The 21,565-nt window shown below is 37.9% G+C and overlaps 1 protein-coding gene across 4 annotated transcripts in view; it reads right to left on the bottom strand.

Annotated features, from left to right (window-relative positions):
- LOC110314592 (solute carrier organic anion transporter family member 1B2) overlaps positions 1 to 21,565 on the bottom strand; it is a 48,791-nt gene that overhangs the window by 17,202 nt on the left and 10,024 nt on the right. For all 4 annotated transcript variants that reach the window (XM_029534600.1, XM_021188866.2, XM_029534601.1 and 1 more), the window contains exons 3-9: positions 15,063 to 15,204; positions 12,072 to 12,204; positions 9,458 to 9,570; positions 7,954 to 8,100; positions 7,290 to 7,388; positions 3,623 to 3,865; positions 367 to 531 (exon numbers count right to left, since the gene is read on the bottom strand). In XM_029534600.1, the coding sequence (XP_029390460.1) occupies positions 367 to 531; positions 3,623 to 3,865; positions 7,290 to 7,388; positions 7,954 to 8,100; positions 9,458 to 9,570; positions 12,072 to 12,204; positions 15,063 to 15,204 (1,042 nt within the window). The remainder of the gene's footprint in view (positions 1 to 366; positions 532 to 3,622; positions 3,866 to 7,289; positions 7,389 to 7,953; positions 8,101 to 9,457; positions 9,571 to 12,071; positions 12,205 to 15,062; positions 15,205 to 21,565) is intronic.

The following is a 21,565-nucleotide window of genomic DNA, read 5'->3' as shown; positions in this document are numbered from 1 at the left end:
CTTCTTCTTCTTCTTCTTCTTCTTCTTCTTCTTCTTCCTCTTCCTCTTCCTCTTCCTCTTCCTCTTCCTCTTCCTCTTCCTCTTCCTCTTCCTCATCTTTATATGGTGGCTCTCATTTCTCTCAGTGATTTCTCTATTCTTTATACCCTGGAAATCTTACCTCTCTCAAAGATAGCCCTGGCCAGGTCCTGCTAGCCATATTGAGTCTGCTTCTTTCTCTTTCTGCTCTTGACCCTTCCATATGTCACTGGTCATTCAGTCACTAATATGTACAATAAAAATCCTTCCCTTAACCAAACCATGAAGCATTCATGTCCTCCGTTTGTTCATCATCTGTGAAGCAAACTTCGAATCAATCTGTCTTACCTAACAGAAAGTTGGCCTGAGATGCTGTCTTGCCAAACTGCTGCTCTATAAACTTGAACAGATAAGTAAAGGATCCAATGAAGCTGCTGACTTGTAGCAATGTCAATATCAAGAATGTAACATATAGGTCGTTGGTAAGGATCCTTTTCAGAGACCATAGAAAACCTTGAAATAACAAGAGTAAAGAAAATATTGTAATACAACTTAAACATTTCTTACATCCCAATCTTCTACTTAATACATAGAATAGACAGAGTGCACTCTGAAATCTTGCTATAAACAGATCCATGGTTATTTTTATTCAATCATTTCCATAATTGATTTATTTATTTGGTCATTTGGGGTCATAACTATTTTTTTGTCTTTTCTGTGTTGTTACTTTCTTTGTTCAGCAGATACTTGGCAGTTCTTCACAATCTTAGTTTTTCATACCTTTCAATCTATTTACTCATTCATTCAGCAAATACTTGGTTTTGAGTCAGATACCAGGAAATATGCTGAAACATAAAACTTGAATTCTGTATGTATGTATTATTAGCATTTAATAATGTGATTCTTACGTTATTTAAGCAGTTTGTTAAGCAAAATTTTATGTAATCGATGACCACAGGATGAAGAACACTGATGTTCAAAAATGATAAGCATGAATGTAATGTGAGGATTCCAACAATTTGTTTCTTAGAATGTATCATTTCTCTAAAACCCCGCCTCGGCAAATATGTCAGCACTTAAGTCATCTGCCTAAAACATTGCTCCCGCAAATACAACTGAATTGAGTTACCTGGCTAAAATACTGCCCCAGCAAATACTCTGGCATTAAAGGAACCTGCCTAAAACGCTGCCTCACTATACCTGGCAGTACTAAAGCTATCTGCTTCAGGATAAAACACTAACAAGCAGATTACAATAATGAGTCCCAGGTCACATTAACACAAGAACACTAATAAATTAATCTCTGCATTCCAAGGGCTAGGGCTTGAGCCATGTAGCACTACCTGGCTAGAAATTTCTTGATATAAACAACAACAAGAAAAAAATGTCTTGTCTGTATGTATCTGCATTCATGTATGTGGTTGCCCTTGAAGGTCAGAAAAGGGAATTGAATCCTCCAGACCAAGAGTTACAGACAGTGATGAATCACCATGGGGTGGGGATGTGGGAAGGTAAGTTGGGTCCACTGCAAGAGCACCAAGTGTGCTTATAATCACTGAGCTATGTGTCCAGCATCCTGACTTGCTCTTTGTAATGTCTATGGTAAGTTTCAAAACCTTGGTGCTCTAGAACCCTTGCTCATATGCCAAATGCTATGGGTTAAATCCTTGTACAAGGAATAAAAACACAACAATACTGTGGTTTCTGGTCTCTAACCACTTACTCTTGTGGAACCAGTCAAACCCTGTTATTAGGTACTGCCCATCATTTTGATGCCAACATCATTGTACTGATCTTTTTAAAATCTGAACTACCCTCAGTTATAAACCAAACAACATAGTTAGCTCCAGCACAGAAATGCCCTTGGGTTGGGCAATGGAGTGAAGAAGATAATCAAATGAAGAACTGAAAGAAAGGAAAAGAGGAATCTCTTGGGACACATCTGAGAACTTGTCCTTGGATTCCAAAGTAAACCAAAAATGGTTGTCAAGGGGATATGTTTTTGTTGCAGTTACTTTTGGTGGTTCGCCACCTATTGCGGGAAATATTAAGAAGAACCTGCCAACTCTCCACACTCCAGCTGCCCTCTTCCCACCCACTCTCTGATAGGGCTGGACCAGCAGGCTTCCTGCATTCCTGCTGCTGGCAACTCTCTTGCTAGTCCCCACAGTGACCAACCAACCGCACATCTGGTGGTCAGCTGTCACAACACCCATCAACTCAGTAGAAACAAAATTCTAGAAGCTTATAATTAACCAAACAGATTTATGTATCAATAATGGAACACAGGGCCCCCAATGGAGGAGCTAGAGAAAGTACCCAAGGAGCTGAAGGGGGCTGCAACCCTATAGGTAGAACAACAATAGGAACTAACCAGTACCCCCTGAGCTCCTGTCTCTAGCTGCATATGTAGCAGAAGATGGCCTAGTCGGTCATCACTGGGAAGAGAGGCCCCTTGGTCTTGCAAACTTTATATGCCCCAGTAAAGGGGAACGCTGGGGCCAAGAAGTGGGAGTGGGTGGGTAGGGGAACAGGATGGGGGGAGGGTATAGGGAACTTTCAGGATAGCATTTGAAATGTAAATAAAGAAAATATCTAATAAAACAAAAACATAATAAATTCTCAATTTACAAGATGCCAATACAATAATTTCTAAACCAATTGATGACAATAAGAGCTGCCCAGCTAGATTAGACAAATATCCCAATTATTCTGTCCTTTAGTATCTTAACTACCCGTGACCAATTAAAGCCACACTGATTCTTCTTCCTGTTCCTTCCGCTTCCATCTTGACCTCTGTCCCTCTCCCTGAGACTCTCTCTGTCCCGGCAACTCTTAGCTCTGCCTCCCTTTTCACTGTCCAATCACAGGCCTTCTGCTGCCCTAATATTTTAGTGTGATTGGTCAGGGAAAATCCTGTCCTGTTGCACTTTGTGCAGATGCTGGTGTCTCAGGTCCTGTGCTTATACAGAAACTGTTTCTGAGCACTGAGCCACCTCTCTAGCCTTGTTTTCTCCATACTTAAAGCCACAAATATAATCCTATTATTTTCACATAATCATCGAACATAGTAGTTGGAAAGAGAATGGCTTCTGTAGGTTCATATTTGAATACTTGGCTTATAGTTGGTGGTCTCCTTGAAAGAGGTGCCACTGAGGGTGGACTTTCAGGTTTCCAAAACCCAAGACATTCCCAGTTAACAATTCTCTCCCTACCCTACCCCCCTGCCCCCCCCACTTTTCTCTTTCTCTCTGACTCATGCTTGTGGATCAAGGTATGCATTTTCAGCTACTGTCCTACACAATGCCCGACTGCCTGCTACCATCCTCCTGTCATGATTGTTCATGGCCTCTAACCCTCTCTAAATGTGAGTTGCCAAATGTAATGCTTTCTTATGTAAGTTGTCTTTGTCATGGTATCTCTTCATGGCAGTAGAAAAGTAACTAAGACAGGGAATATCAATTTTAATGGAAAATGTAAAAAGAGTTAAGAAAAGTTTAGTACAGAAGAAAGCTAAATAGGTAAGTTGGACATATTGTTTTAGAATATTCTTAGATTTCAGTGGGATTGACATCTGCACATTGACTGACTATGGAATGCCTACCAGTTATGTTGGCAGAAGCTTGTTTCTCTTGTGTTGTTGAATTAGTCACGTGATTCTTTTCTTCATCTGTTTTGAGTACATGAACACAAGCTGAATTTTTCCTTTCCTTCTGTGATCTCTTTGGAATTTTGGGTAGAAAAAAGAAGGGTATAGAACAAATGATGCATAATAGTCCATTCACAATGAAGCTGAGCCACCAGGCACCAACCCAACGCGCATCCTGAGGAGTTATCCGGACACTGCCTAGAAGGAATAATTAGAACAGGACTTTCAAAGATCATCCTGAAAGTCAATGTTGGTAAGACTGCTGGCCTCCATAGATAAAGAACCAAACTATATCTCATTAGTCCTAAAATGCAATTTTCTTTCACTAGTGGTTTGTCAACTTAGAAGTAGGGATGGGTCAATCATTTGATGACATCTTCCATGTATATTATATACAGACTCCATTGCAACAGAAGAGTTGCCAACACTATGTATTCAGCAAATAATAGGATTAGATTTGTGGCTTTTAGTATGGAGAAAAGGAGGCTAGGGAGATGGTGCCCAGAAGCAGTTTACCTATAAGGATGAGAAGCTGGGATAGAATCACCAGCATCCACATAAAGAGTGAGGTGTGGTTAGAAATGCCTGAGAATTTCTTGGGCTCCTAGGTCATCACGATGACTTGAAAACCAAGGCAAGGCCTGAGTATTCACTGTCATCTGAAAATGGCTGTGGGTACCCACTCCTGAAGTCAGGATAACACTGGAGGGAAGGTTAACATTGTTTCTAAGAAATGGGAGAGCTCCAATCTGTCTCTTGTAGTTGCTGAATATACAGCCCTATTGATTGCAGAGACAGGAAGTGCTGAGGAAGGGACAGAGTGAAAGTTTGCATTTAAGAGAAACCCAGAAAAGATGGATTTTCCAGCTGAGGAATTTGTTGCCCTTCTTATTTCAACTGTATTTTCCTCTGCTGTGTGAAGAAGAATAGTATGTTAATGCCAGCTATCAGCACACACTATGTAAATGATGAATGGCAGTCAGTTCATAATCATTAAATGATGAGGGAAGTCCTAAAGATACCAAAACCTGTGAAAGCTGAATGACGAGTTATTGGAAACCCTGAGTGATCCTGTGGCTAAAGAGGACACTGTAACAAGAACAAAGAGAAAAACCTTGCACTAGATGGTCACTGGAGTACTCTGCCTAGCATTCAGAGTAACTCGGCCGAGCACTCAGAAAAGATAACTCTAGTTCTCCTCAAAATCTTCATAGAGAGACATGCTCAGACTCACTGAACATGGTTAGCGCTACCCTGGCACTGACACTAGACATAACAGTGTTTTGATAACAGATGTGATCTACCCTTTGTTTTGAAATTGTTGAATATAACATTACAGCAAAAATCATCTTTCTATACTACCAAAGAACTGTATGGAAACAAAATTATGAAAATTGTCTCACTTTCAGTACAGCAAGAGTTAACTGAGTGCAAAAATGTCAAATTTATTATAGCTGTTACTGAATAAGAGGAGATATAAAAGGTTTGAACATCTGTCACAAGAATTCTAATACAATACAGATAGCTATTTCTAAATATAGCAGAACATTTTCCAACTGCAACAAAACATCTATCTCAGCATTTTATGAGTTTTGAGAACAAGGGTGAACTTGGAAGTGGATGAGAAGTATTTTGATTAAGGATTTGTATTGAAGACAATTGGAGGCATGTGCCTTCTTGTGGCCAACTGTGATGTCAACTCTACTTTGGAAATGATAACTTTGAAGCCATTGAGTCCTGATGAGATAGGAAATCAGATTTGTCTATACACCAACCGCTTATATATTGAAACAGGTTTCTTCCTGTGGCATCTAAACAGATCATCATGCGTTTGATGGCCTCTGCTCCAGTAGGAAGTCAGTGAAGTGTGGCATCTCAGAAGAGAACTTCTCGTATGAGGGTCTCAGAACAATGCTAATGGAAAGGGGAGGAGAGTTCTCAGGACTGTGAGATGAAAGGATCTGTTGAGTTTCACCACCAGTAATAATGTTTACTGCAGAGAGTATCAATGACATAAAAGTAGGAAAGGAGAAATGGAGTCAAATTATAACAATAAAAGTGATCACAGAAAACCATGTGTCTAGTTCTGAAGAGCCTGGCTGCTGCACTAAACTCTGGTATGAAATCACTCTAGGTGTGTAAGCATTAGTAAGACTTCTGTATTATAATTATTCTGGAGGCACAATGATAGAATGAGGGTGGGCTGTTGTCAGATTAAATGGAAGTACCATCATGTGAAGATTGAGTCAATTATACAACTAAGGTTAAGATATTCCTAAAGAGAAAGACTATAGAAAATAAGACAAGGTTTTAGAGTGATACTGTGAGCCCTGTATTTGCCATGTTGAGCTTCAGGTGTTCACTTAGGTGTCTAAAAATAGAAAACAGGAGAAAATAGTTTTTCAAAAGTTACCCGACTCTGTTTCATGAGCCACTGAAAACAGATTACCACTGAGAAGTTGATGGTGGGAGGAGGATGAAATATCTTCTAAATTTAGATTTTTCTTTCAAGATAATTGTTTATAAAGAGAAATAGAAAAAGAAAACCAACTACAAGGTGGTTTGAGGACATGATGACATCATATATGCAAAAAGAGTGCAGAGCCTGGAGAGTGCTCTGTAATCAAGAGAGGTTGGAGAATGAGGGTTGAAGATAACCAGGGAGGGAGGGATCTGGTGGAAGATTGATAGAATGTGGTTTTGAAGAGGCAAGATGAAGATCTAATGCCTAGGGTGGGTCTACAAGCATGACCTGAAGCTGGATATTACTTGTACAGACTTTGGGTGGAGGGAGATGATAGATGTAATATTTATTGATGGGGGGCGGTCTTGAAAATGAGACAGTTTCCACACTTTGGCCAGTTTCTCTGAAGTATGAAGGAAAGCTTGCTTTGAGAGAAATAGGAGGATCACGTAGTATGCATCCCTTCATCTTCTAATTAAATGGGACCATATGCCAAGCCCCCTGTTAGGTCCAGGGATAGCGTCAAAACTAAGAAACATGATTAAAAAAACATGCTCAACCCTTCGAACCTTCCTTCAACCCTACAACCTCACAGCACCTTCCTGAAGCTTCCATCTGTAATTTTTGCATTTCTAAATCCAACCCATCACCAAATGAAAGTGCAAGCCAAGCAGTGGTGGTACATGCCTTTAATCCCAGCACTTGGGAGGCAGAGGCAGGCGGACTTCTGAGTTCGAGTGTGAGTTCAAGGCCAGCCTGGTCTACAGAGTGAGTTCCAGGACAGCCAGGGCAAAATAGAGAAACTTTGTCTCAAAAAACAAAAGACAAGCAAACAAACAAACCAAACAAACAAAGAAACAAAGAAACAAAGAAACCAAATAAAAGTGCAGATGATTCAACCCTGTAACCAGTTTGTTTTCTATCTGGCCATCTAAATTAAGATTGTCCCCAATGATGCATTTTGTACTTACTGGTAGAAGCTTGATATAAGCAAGAGATGGAATTTGTTTTCGTAAAATAATGAACACATTCTCACCACTTAAAATTTCTAAAAGAAAACAATTATGAAACTATTGGAAGAGTTAAACCAGTAACCTGGAGGCATGGTAGTTGGAATTTGAAAGACAACCTTCTGGTCTTTTTTCTGATTCTACTTACTCAGGTCTACATATCCAATGTCTACATATAGCTTAGCAAATACAGATGTCATGATAAAGCCAAGGATTGGTCCGATCATTGCTATAGTATGCAGAGTACCTGCAAATATTTGAAACCATTCGATCAGAATCAAAGTGCACATAGTTTTTTTTTTTCCCTCACACAACAAATTTTGATTATATTCACCTTGTCCCAGATGCATCCACACTTTCTTACCCAACCAAATTTGTACCTTCTTGTTTTTGTGTATACCATCAACTATAGTTTATATGCTCTTGTGTATGCCTGTACCACAGCATAGTTAACACATCAGAAATCACTCTGTTAGAAAAACCTTAATCTCCATCTCCCAATATGTATCAACTGCTAACTGTTCCTAGTTAAGGATGGGACTTTGTGCCTAACTCCCATTTACATGCTGGGATGTCTTCCACCTTAAGCTTGTAAATGAGATATCTCAGTGCTTAGAGCAGTACTAGATGCTCTTCTGGTCAACTGAGGCATGGCATACAAGTGGGGCAGAGTCATAACTGCAGGCAACACATCCATACACATACAATATAAACAAATATAAAACTGTAAAATGATTAGTTTAGCAGTGCTGCCATTTCAACTTTAGACCCAGAACACTTAAGCACTGAACATAATATTTTCTTTACTTTACCTAAGTACGTGGAAGAATTTCCTTCTTTTGCAAAGTCATCAATGTAGGAAATTCCCAGGGGCACTATTGGCGTTTCCCCTATCCCACGAAGCATGTTCCCCATCAAGACATAAATCCATGTGTATGACTTGGACCCTTTTTCACAACCTGTGTAGATAAAAATATGTTTTACTTTGTCTATTACAGACTAATACCAGAAATTCCACAAACTTAGATGGCTAATTTTTCCTAGGATTCTGTAGCACTCAGTTGCCTGTGTTTTCTTTTTAAATTTTAGGTGATTTCAATTCAATCTGGAAAGTGTGAACAAACAAAAGACACAAAGGGGAGAAAAAGAAAAAAAACAGAAACAAACATGATCTGAAATCTCTATATATAAAGAGTCAGTTAATGTTTTTTAGTTATATGCTGTATTTTGGGCACATATAAAATATATATTTCTTATATATAATATAGAATTAAATATCCAGTTTGTATGCGTCAGCTTGACTGCAAGTACTGGGCTAAGACAATATCCTGTTTATTTTCCCTTTGTTTTATTTTGTGTCAAGATTCAACCCATGTTTGAGAAATAACAGTATCAGAATTTATATAGTTCCTTCCACATGTGTATGTGCACCACATGCATGCAGTACTGGCAGAGACCACAAGAAGGTGTTGGATCCCCTGGAGCTGGAATTATACTTGGTTGTGACACGTCATGTAACTGCTTGGAATTGAACCAGCGCTCTTAACTGCTGAGCCATCTTTCTGGACCCTAATTTTATATTTATAATTGTAAAATACTTTAAATTTTTCCTTCTCTCACAAAGGGATGTCTTAGTTATAATTAGAAATATGTCTTTGCTGATTATTCCCTTGGGGTTGATCAACAACAATAGAATTCCAAAGAATTAGGTAAGTATTATTTTTGTTTAATAAATGTTAAAAAAATAACTTCCAGAAACAGTGATAAATTTGTACAGTCCCAATAATACAAAAAATGAAAAAGAATTAACTTCTTTTTTTCATTTTAATCTTCCTATATCTTATATAATAGGTAGAATGATCTAGAGTGTTAAATCTGTATGTTATTAGAATATTTTTAAAGTTCTCAATGGCAGTAACTATTTCTATTTTCAAAAGTACCTCTCCTTTGTTTGTACAATGCATTGTAGCTTGCTTAAGATTTTGGTTGAGACAGGTTCATACTATATGTCTCAGGTTGGATTCAAAGTCACAATCCTGCTTTAACCCCTTTGTGCTGGGATTTCAGACATGCACATAGTCAACTGTTATACCTTTATTTTACTTACAAATATTATTCCCAAATTCTAACTGAAATAGTTCTTAGCTTCTTCTCAGCTATTTCAAAAGGCTCATTCTATATCATGTTTACACTATGATTATGTCTGTATATCAAGGTCAAATGAATTATGATTTTAAATCAATTTTTGCTGATACATTTTACAAGAATTTAAATACAAACTTTCAAATATTAGTCACTGTTACTGTTAATTCTTACCTTTCTCCATTATCTCAGGTGAGGTTCCAGTGAGTGATGTAGTTTGATTGACTAAACAAGTCAACGTGGAGTTGTGTAGAGAGCTGATGTCATTTTCTGTTGCATACCTGTAACTATAATGTCATCACTACACTTAACGTTTTTCTTGCATACCAAGTATTTTCACTTTCCTCAGAAACTATTGCTTGTACCTCTCTCTTCTCACATCAATGAGAATCCTCTGATAATCTTCAAGCCCAATTTTAAGACAAATAATGGGTAACAGTAAAATGGCGGAAAGGCCCAGTAAGTAAGGTCATTAATGTTACTCGGGCAGGATGGTTGATGACTTCATGTGACAAATGATCCTGTTTCTCATGGGAAAATCCTACCTTCCCCTTTCTATTTTGTAAACTGCTATCTGATTATAATCATTCTTTTAAATTTATTTTTTAAGACGACAGTAATAAAATCTTCCTGATGAGTTTTATTTAATAAGCTAGAGGATTGTGTTTTCAAAACAGTCTTTAAGTCATGCTAATTCTTCTACCTTTTCTACCAAAACATCTGAATTCTTTACACATGAACTAATGTCTGACTCTCTGAAACTTTAATAAATTCTAATCCACTTCAGTTTCAGCAATGAGAATTTAATAGCAAAAAAGGCAATGGAATCAGAATAGGTACATATACAATAACTTGAGAAATACTACTATACCTGTACTCTATGCTAGACCACCAAGTGCGTGCCAGGCACTCCACTTCAAAACTGAAACAAATTACATAGGTTTTGGTCCATAGGGACTTTCATCTCCTCTAAGAGAAAAATGGATCATTAGCTTTGCTCCAGGATTGGGAATGGATGGATATTATATAGACTTTGCCTTGTATAGAAACTGTGACATGAATCTTAGTGATAAGCAGGAGTTTGAGATGGACTCCAGAGGACAGTAGACAAGGCTGTAAGGCCAGTGCATGTAAAAGTAGAACATTTACACATGTAGAGGACTTCAGCTTCATCAGATACTTGTCAACTGTGGGGAAGATTGGGAAGTGAGTCTGGGACAGTCAAAGATCCAGTCAATGAGCAGCACATGTGCACAAGTGAATTGACATAGGATTAACCCATAGGCGAGACCTTACAATATTTTGATTATGATTTATACTAGCTCAATTTTGTATCTCTGCTATGGTATCTATGCCCACTAACAAATATATTTATAGCTTGAATGATGTAATTACAGGATAAAATTGCAATTACAGGAATATATATATATATATATATATATATATATATATTACATATTACATTAACTCAACTCTATCTTATAATATAGGGTGGTCCCAATAACCTCAAAGGGTTTTTTGGTCCACTGAAAAACTGGAATCTGAAGTTTGAAAATCTGTTCTAGAGAACTGAGAGTTTGAAGCAAAATTAGGAAAATGAGATTTGCATTTTAAAAGTATGTTCTTGAATTGAATATTAATTAGAATACAGCTCAGAAGCTGAAGAGATTGCTCAACAGTGAAGAGCCTTGGCTCTTCTTCCTGAGGATCCCAGTTCAATTCCCAGCACTTCTGTCAGGAGACTCACTAACTACAATTTCAGTCCTTTATCTAATGCTTTGTTCTGGCTTCCACAGGATCAGTATACATGTGTGCACATAAATGCACACAGACAAAACACTCATACCAAGAGAATAAAAAATAAGTCCTTGAAAAACTAATAGAATTAAAACTGAAGGCAAAAGCTCCATTATTTCAGCTGGGATAAGGGCATGGACGTCCACACTGACATAAGGATCTGGAATGAGTAAGATCTTTGGGAGTGCTGGTTTTCTGTGCTGCAGTAAATCTACAGCTTAGGTTGAAACCCTTGAGTTTGGACTTAATTCCTTTGCAGTTGTAAGAACCACTGCTGAATGAATGGATAAGAAAATGAGCAGGTGTTGACAAATATAGCTAGTTCAGATTGTGATACATACATGGATGGGAAAACCTTGTGCATCCCCATTGGAAATGTAAACAAGGTACATAGATACATAGACCCTGAGTGTTTGAAACAGTCACCTGATATGAATGATGGTTGGATTTACTTCATACGAATCATTACAGGTAATTAGATTGAAGGTAAAGATAGAGAGATGTAGGCATTTTTGCACTAGCCAAGACAGTTACATAGGGTTGTGGTGAAGACACCACACAGAGAAATAAGTTGAAAGAGCATAACATTATAAAAAGCAGAATGGGGAAAATTCGTTGAAGAGTCAATCTTAAGAAAACGATATTAATATGATGCCAAGTGTGAATGCCAAGGTTGACAAAGGCTAAATATTTGTGTGTGTGTGTGTGTGTGTGTGTGTGTGTGTGTGTGAGAGAGAGAGAGAGAGAGAGAGAGAGAGAGAGAGAGAGAGAGAGAGAGAGAGAGAGAGAGAGAGAGAGCACGATGGGTCCTGACATCTCAGCACCCACTGTTCTCTCTTTATTCCCATTCAGAGCTGAGAACTCTGTCTTGTCTTAGCACACAATCAAGCCAGTTGTAATTCCCACCTCTCACTGGGGACCTAGCTACAGTCGATAGCTTCTGTGGAAGAGAGAATTATTCTACTTTGAGGTTTGACAATGCAATACTTACTATCCCATGAAGAAATGTGGCAATGCAATCAGAATACTCCCAATGCCCATGGTGAAACAACCAATTCCAATCAGCTTCGGTCTGTGTAGCTTGGATCCAAAGTAGCTCACAAATACAATTACTAACAAATTTCCTACAACAAAGCCAAGTTATGTCCGCTTGATTAATCACAGCAAATAATAATGGTCATTGTGTATAAATAGAGAAAACACTTAGCACCTTCCTCACGTTGTCTGACAAGAGGAAACCCACCTTAAGTAAACTGAGCATAGAAAAGTATGGTGTTAAGAATAAGCAGAAGCAGCCCAGGCATGGTGATGCACACCTCTAATCCCAGCCCTCGGGAGGCAGAGGCAAGTGGATCTCCATCAGTTCAAGGTGAACCTAATCTACAAAGCAAGTCCAGAACAGCCAGGGCTATTACACATGGAAACCCTGTCTCACAACAACAACAACAACAACAACAACAACAACAACAACAGAAAATATAGAAGTGTTCTTAATTTTTTATTTTTTTTTATTTTTATTTTGAAGGTTTATTTATGAACATATGAATGCAGTTGTCACAGAGGCCAGAAGAGAGAGTAAGACCCTTTAGGGCTAATGTTGCAACTGGTTGTGAGCTAGCAGACTTGAGGGATGGAAATCAAACTTAGGTCCTCATAAATAGCAGCAAGCATACATAACCATTGCGAGATTTTTCCATCCCCTTGTTTTATTGTTAGTATTAACTTTTACTTGTATAACCAAACTCATTTGTCATCAATATCAATGTCACTTCCAACTAGACATATCATATTTCCTCTTATCTTTACCAAAGCTTACAGGAAACACTGGGTTCTGGGTTGCAAAAGAAAAAAATTTATTAATTTTTGCACTAGTCTATGGAATATGTTTTGAAAATAATTGTTTGACAATTTGGTTGAAGCTGATGTTTTTGAGAAATTTCAAGTTGGATAGATTGTATTAAGATGAAAAAATAGAGAAAATACTTCCTAATAGGAATGAAAGGCATTAATTAATTAATTAATTAATTAATGCAGTTTTCATACATTCCTGTCTTTTTTTATTAGATATTTTCTTTATTTACATTTCAAATATTATCTCCTTTCCTAGTTTCTCCTCTGAAAATCCCCTATCCCCTCCCTTCTCCCCTTGTTCCCCAATCCACCCACTCCTGCTTCCTGGCCCTGGCATTCCCCTATACTGGGGCATAGAACCTTCACAGGACCAAGGGCCTCCCCTCCCATTGACAACCAACTAGGTCATCCTCTGCTACATATGTAGCTAGAGCCATGACTCCCACCATGTAATTTCTTTGATTGGTGGTTTAGTTCCAGGGAGTTCTGGGGGTACTGGTTAGTTCAGATTGTTGTTCCTCCTATGGGGCTGCCTTTCTTTTAATCTGTAATATGTACCTGCTATGGTATTCCCAGCCAAAAATATCATAAAAGAACAAACCACAAACTAGGTTACAAACAAGTGTTAAAACACATTAGTAATAAGAACAGGTAGGTGGGCAGAGATGCTATCACACCTCAAGGAAAAATCAATTAAGAGCTTTGGTAAATTCTCCACAAAGAACAACTACTTAAAATGTCATGTTAATTGTAGATTATACAGGGAATGGAAAAACTCCGAATAGGGGAGTCAATTCTCATCTCTTAAGTAACAAATAGATAGTTACAAAGAGCTACTGAATGCTAAAATAATGATGACATGACACAAAATTACAAAGAAGGGCTAGCCAAAAAAATGCATAAAGTAAAAGTTGAAGAATTAACTGGAAAGAAGACAGATTGGGGGAATCAGAGTCCTTCAATGTGTAAGATCAAAAAACAGCATAAAATGAAAAATTAAGTATTGTAAAGTTAAAAATAGAAAATGTATAAAACCTAATTATATAAGATGGCAGAAACCATAGGTAAAACAAGACACAGGCAGGAAAAGAGACATACATAGCTTCGAAGGGTGTTGGTGCCAGTACCCTGCCAGCCTGTCTATACTGCTGGGCTTTCAGTGCTCGTAGCTGAAAGCAATGAGCCTGTATATATATATATATATATATATATATATATATATATATATATATATATATATATATTCAATGCTCTCTTTCAGCCTCTGACACCCTAGACACACACAAATTCAGTTTGTTTTTTGTTTGTTTATTTGTTTTGAGATAGGGAAGTGTAATACTGCAATACATATATAAGATGTAAAATATCCTTTGCATCAAAAAACATTTTAGGATTCATGAGGAAAGACAGATGGGTAATCCTTTATGTAATTATTTATAAAAATACTGGCTTAAATATACCCTAAGTCAAGTTTTAAGGAAAATGGCCCTCAAATTTTTAGGAACTGTTGGAAATACATATGATAGATATAGGCTTAAGGGTCTCCAAATAATTAAAGAGAAAAAGATGAAGAAGAAGGAACAAATACAACAACCTTCTGCTTCTTGAGGTTAGAGGACAATCCCTTTGTGTAATTGCATGGAGCTTGGGTTATTGTGGAAGGAGATATGAAAATCAAAGTGAAGGCAACTGAGTAATATCTGCAGTGTTGTAGAGCAATCCCCAGAGAGTTAAAGAGCAATGATCCAATACAGGTCATCCGAAAGCTTTTCTTTACTCCTTAAGTTAAAGGCACCATAGCTCCTCCACTTCTTCACCTCTTGTTTTGAGAGAGAGAAGGATGAGTCTCCCGAGAGTTAGTTTGAAAGCAACGGGTAGATGTAAAATCAATCTTTTAAAACCGTCTTTTCAGAGTAGTTGGAGGTCACTTTGTAGCGTATTTAGTAATATCACTGACTTTAACTCCAAGGCATCAGCAACATTGCTTCACAAGACATGAAATAAAAATGATATTATTGCTGTGCTTTTCAGAAAGAACAGTTATCTCTAGTGGAAAAACATGTTTACAGTGTATGACTGGACTCTATTTTCTTTCTGTAAGTCTGGTGGTTAAAATAGAAATAAACATTACCAATTTCAAAGCCTCCATCAATCAAACCGGAAATGGAAGATGGTATGTCAAATCTTCTTTCTATTTGAGTGATGGAACTTTTCATAATGGTTCCACCTAGTGCCTTGCACACGTAGCTGAATGAGAGGGCTGCCAAAAATAACTAAGAAAAAGCAGAAAGGAGGGGGAAGGGAATGTTAACCAATGAAGAATGTACTATTTATAGAATTCAATTGCTTTTCTACAAGATACTATTTATTGGGGTTTTATTGTTTTTAATTAAACACAACATCAGTCTTTCCCCTGTAGTAGTTGATTGTCTTACCTCTTAATGTTATAGTTGCATCGATAAGATGTAACTTTTTAACTTGGTGATCATTACAGCAGTAAAGTTAACACAATTAGGCTATAAACGTATTTTTAAGTGGATAATCTCAGTTGGCCATCACTTGAGCCTCATTTTTGTTTCAGCAGCAGCCAACTCTAGGGATTGGCTGGATGTTTGCAAAGGCAGTGCTTTTGAAAACCCAGTTGATCTTGGCCCTGGTGTTCCCCTGTACTGGGGCCTATAGGGTTTGCAAGACCAAGGACCCGCCCGTCCCAATGATGGCCGACTAAGGACCCGCTCTTCCCAATGATGGCCGACTAGGCCATCCTACTGCAGAGGCTCCTAAATGGTCAAGCTGCTGAAAACAAGCTCATTCATAAATGGGACATCTATACTACTTATGTCCCCCAAGGCTCAGAGAACATGGCTGAAGAGGGGGCAGAAGGAATGTGAAAGCTAGAGCTTCAGGAAGAGTACTCAGACATGCTGTGTTCCTCACTTAAGGCTGTGACACTCATAAAAATCACAGGAGCTGTGGTTAACTGCACAGGATGTGTGAACGATTGGGCATGTCAACATTTCCTTGTGGACTGGGGAGGGGCTTACTAGGCCTTACCATTACTAAGGATCTAAGGCATTTGGTGGCTGCTGGGGATGGGGTGGGGGAGGGAATCGTTTTTTCATTTGGGGATGCGCTGGGGGGTAAGGTGCCCATCCTGGATGAATGGCCTTGCATCCATGTGCACATGAACATGAAAGGATGATGTTTTGAGAGGAGGAATCTGGTGTCGGGTGTGGGTAGGAGTTGAGAGTGGATATGATGAGGACACTTTATGTATATGTGTGAAATTGTCAAAGAATAAGTAGAAAAATATTCTTATAAAATCATATTTCTTCTCTTCCCTGTGGAAATGTATTTTATAACATCAAAATTTGACTGGAAATATTAAAATATTTTAAAAAGGAAAAAAAAAAGAAGGAAAACCCAGTTGAAAGGTGGAATCTGAGAAGTTAATGGAGGTCCCATACACAATACAAATGACTGATATTTGATCTAAGTTTATAAAATGATTGTGTCTGTGTCTTAGTTTTCACTATTCTTCATTTTTTAAATAAATAATGATGTACTAGATTTATCAGTGGAGCCAAACTGTTCTCTTAATAAAAACCATGCTTTGAATCAGTTTTTTTAATTCATGTTGCTTCACAGTTATTGGACCTCACACTAATATGTACATTTATCTGTGACTGTCTTTAGAATTTTATCTCACAATTCTGTCTCTTTGTTCTCTTCTACCTTCTTTTCCTCCAAGATTATTTTCTGCTGGGTTCATTTGATAATGGTTCCACCCGATTATTCTCAATATTTTATTATCTTGACCAAGCATGGGTTTGTGCTCATGTCATTTATTATTCCTCTCTAGTATGTTTTAACTGAACATCACAGCTTAAATCCCCATTATAAGTAACTGTAAACAGACTGTTCAAAATGATTCACATGGACTCCGGAGATTGCTCAGAAGAGCAACAGATGTTCTTTCTAATGACTGAGATTTGGTTCCCAGCACCCACATGGCTGCTTACAAATATCCAGGACTCTAGTTCCAGAGGACTAAATTCTGGCCTCTGTAGGCACATGGTGCACAGGCACACACATGGGCACACATACATGTAAAAAAAAACCAGTATTTCTTTAAATGTGTATTAAACTCATCTGTCCAGAAAATACAAGACTTGACTTCTGGAAAAGAATAAATATATAATGTTATTCTCAGAACTTAACAAAAGAAACTGTTAAAGTCTCTATTTCTCTACAGTCTTGGAAAGGATTTACTTTTGCCAGAGATCTGAGCATGAAGTCCAATGACGACTTCATGGTCCCTGGGTTCCTTTTAATTAACTCCATTGCTTTATTTGAATCCCAACTGACTTCTTCGATGAGCATTAGTTGTACTTACAGGAAGGTGGCTGTTCTGCTGAGCTTTACTTGTGAAAACAATTCAAAGGGTCAGGGAGAATAAACCAAGCAATGGAAACTCCCAAACCACCTGAGGGCAAAGAGCCAGAGGCAAACAGTGCAATGAGGACTGAGCCCTGTCACCACCACAAGTCTATGTTACAAAATAACCAGGAGAAAGGTGACTGAGGCACCATACAGATTAACCTTTTATAGATGTAGCCATTAATATCTAAGGTAATCTTTAGGGGCTCAAAGAAATTTACCCAAAGAAGACACAGCATATAGACTGAAGCATGCAGCAGGTGAAGGGTTTTAAGCTGTCAGGGAGAGAATGGGGGCAATGAAAAAGGACAGGGAGAGGGGAGAGTACCTGGGAAGGCACAAACAAGCCCAGGGTCAGGAAGCCAATATGCATTTTAAATATACCATAAGGATGAGAAATGGGGACTGAGGATATGGCTTAGCATGGGAAGGCGTTGGCTGTCAAACCTGAGGATCTGAGTTCAATCCCTAGGATCCACATGATGGGAAGAGAGAATCCAATTTTGCATGTTTTCCTCTCATTTCCACATGTGTACCATGATATGTACACGCACACATGTACACACACAAACATACACAAAATTTATTTAATGATTGTCATTATGATTGGAGTGAAGTATAATATAATAGAATTTTAACTTGCCCTTTTGGTTGAGAAAACTGAATATTTTTTCATATATTTAATGGCTATTTGTATGTCTTCCACTGAGAGACATTAATTTGCCTATTTTCTGAGTGATTTTGGTTTATGGTGTCTAGATTTTTTAGTTTTTAAAGTGTGTGTGTGTGTGTGTGTGTGTGTGTGTGTGTGTGTGTTTGTAAAATTTCCCTCACTATATGCCACTCTATGTTTCCCTTCACTTTGATGACCATTTCCTTTGCTATTCAGAACCTTTTCCATTCCATGCAAAATCATATGCCAATATTGTTTTTTTGTTTTTTATTACCTCAATTACTGAAGTGATGTTCAGAAAGTCAGTGTCTATGCCAACCTCTAAAATGATTTCCTCACATTTCTCTGGAAATTTCAGACCTTCAAGTCTCATATTAAGATCTTCAATTCGTTCTGACTTATTGTAAATAGGATGAGATTATTATGCTTAGAGAAACAGTTTCAACAGTACTAGTTGAAGATAGAGAACCTTACCAGAGGGGCATAATAGGGATGTCAGAAATAGAATCACAGAAACTGACAGTTCGTTCTTATACCAGGAAGGAGAAATAGAGAAAACACAATTGAGAAGACATGGTTTCAAAATAATGAATTGACACTTGCACCATCTGTCTTTTACAACAATTAACTCATAAAGGACCACAGACTCAAGTGAAAAACATAAAATTATATTGCTCACAGACAGTGACTTTAGAAGAAGCCTATGCTCCTGAGATGTGATGATGTCTTTTAAGATCCAATTTAATGGGTGTAATCATGAAGAAATAATTGGTTAAATTCCATTATGATCAAGAACTTCTGCTATATAAAGGACACTGTCAAGACTAGAAGTCTCAGTCAGGGAGAATGTACTTGTCAAAGACATATCTGCTTATATAAAGACAATCAAAGCTAAACAAAGGCATCTTCTTGAAATATGCTTAGTAGGTTGGCTTGAATGAGAAATGTCCCCTGTGGTCTTGGTTATTTGAACACTTGGTACTCATCTGATGGTGATGTTTGGGAAGGATTAGGAGGTATGGTTTTGATGAAGGAAGTATGTCACTGATAGAGAATTTTGAGAGCATATAATGTACTGCTACTTCCACCTATCATCTATCTCTGCTTCATGCATTTGAAGATGTGAGCTCTCAGCTTTCTATTTCTGCCTCCATGCCTGTGGCTTATTGCCATAACATCCTAGCATGATGAACTCTCTGGAGCCATAAACAGATGTAAACTTTTTAGCCTATAAATTGTTTTGGCGTTCGTGTTTTTCCAAACCACAAAAAAGAAAGTAAGAAACTTAAGAAATAGGCTGCAACAGACACTTCTTTCAAGAACATGTATGTAGATGATAACCATATGAAAAAAAAAGTTTCAGTCTGGGCTATCACAAAAAGGCAAATTTAAATGACTGAGGGGGGGGTTCAGGTATTAAATTATTCCAACTGTCAAAATCTAGACTGCTGAGAAAGCAAAGAAGAGTAAAGATGAAGACTAAGGGCTGCTCTTAAAATTGCTGGTGGTGATGATTGCCATTGAACAGTTTCCTCTGAGATTAAAACCTTCCATCCCAGAGCAAGATCCTATGTTCATTAAGACATAGGATATTAAAGAGTGCTGAAACTATGGGATACTTTAGGACAGAATGTCAAAAGCAAGGTGAAACCACAGCACGTTCTAAGTGGAGGGGAAACGTTCCATCTTGCAGGAAAAATCATTAAGGTTGGGTAGTAAACAACTCAGTGGCTTCCAGATGTCCCCCCCCAAACTGACAATATTCATTAGGCATCTTCTTCATGAATCACCTTTGAACAGTAAGAACTGAGAGACACACACAGATTAGATGAGCAGCCTGGAAGAAGCAAAGAGCAGCTGAGCAACCTGGAAGAGGCTGAGACCCACTGAACTAACTGGGAATTTTTTTTCTTTAACCAGCTGAGCTGCCTTCAAGGCTGTGAGGTTGCTCCATGTTTCCAGCTACCATGCTGGAATGGGCTCTGGTGCTACAACTGCCTTCTGCTCCTGTAAATCCTCACCCAGATTCCTGGAAGCAATGTCACTAAAACTCTTGGTTCATCAAGTTGGACTTTAAAGGCATCTTTACTTTGGCATGTTGGTTCCCTACCTGGGGTACGCAGACATTTATTCATGTCTTGTGGACAATGGCTCACATAACAGTAATCAGTACAGCTACTTTAGAAGATGGCTAAACAATTTCTCATAAAATATACTCACCATAGAATTACATTTTGACATTTGGTCAAGGGTATTAAAATTTGTGTCTACACAAAACTTTGTACACAAATGTATATAACAATTTTACTCATAATTTCTAATATGTGAAAGCAACTATCCTAATATACATATAGCTAAGTGGGATATCAGTAGACTGCTATTAATTACTACAAATAAATGTTCTACAAAAATTATTTTTAAAGTGCTCCAAAGAACCTGAACTCAAGCCAGGTTCTTTGACAATAGCCAATCTGATAAGGCTGAATTCAATCATATGACATTCTCTAAAGACTTAAGTGTGGTTTGTAGGAGGGTTACTGATTGTCATAGTTTGGGAAAATGGATATTGTGGCAGAGAAAATAGAATTTTTAGACATGAAGAATTATTTATGTCATTATATGTGTGTTTATTTTTACAGAAGGCTTACTTCTCTAAGGGAACACAAATGCCAGCTAGCAACTTTCAGCAATCATATCAACTATGCCAATATGCATGAATCAGTTTTGAAAAGAAGTATTACTCTTCCTTCTAAAGGGGGTGTGTAAAGGGGAGAAGACTTCACATGTGCTGGGGAAAAAATACAGGTAATATTTTCATTCTGCACTCACACTGCTCTAGAAATGACATTTGGAATAAAGTCAAAAGTATTATTCAATATTTTGTACTATTAAAGAATGCCTATTATAGTGCATATACACAAATCCCAAAAGCACACATTGCAAGGGATAAGCTCTCTGCAACCCAGCTGGCTCAAGGCAAAGATTTACAAAAGTATGTCATCAGCATGTATGAAAGCACATTGCTGCATGACTTCATTATCTACTTCACTCTTGGGCTGTGTGCACAGGCTTGTGTACAAACCTGATGAGTGTTTCATGCTGAGTTATTGGCTATGAAGATAATTTTTCAGATACATAGAGAAAACAACAGCAAAAAGTCCAATGACAAAGTCTTACTTCCCATAGAATCTCTTAGATGCTAATATTATATAAATCCAGTTACTTTCATAATATGGGACGGAGTTGAGAAGATGAGCTGTAGAATAAGACTTCCTCAGGCCAGACTTTGCTCCCCAACTCTGGTGGTTTAGACGAGAATGTTCCCCATAGCCTCATATATTTGAATGCTTGAACCCCAGTCAGTGAAACTGTTTAGGAAAGATTAGGAAGTATAGCCTAGCTGGAGTAGGTGTGGTCTTGTTGGAGTAGATATATCACGAGGAGTGGGTTTTGATGTTTAAAAAGTCTATGTCAGGCTTTCTCTCTTCTCTGTCTCTGTCTCTGTCTCTGTCTCTGTCTCT

This window comes from Mus pahari (genome assembly GCF_900095145.1).
Source record: "Mus pahari chromosome 2 unlocalized genomic scaffold, PAHARI_EIJ_v1.1 2_unlocalized, whole genome shotgun sequence".
Taxonomy (NCBI): domain Eukaryota; kingdom Metazoa; phylum Chordata; class Mammalia; order Rodentia; family Muridae; genus Mus; species Mus pahari.
Note: the sequence above shows the minus strand (reverse complement) of the source record. Positions and strands in the feature narration are given on the sequence as shown.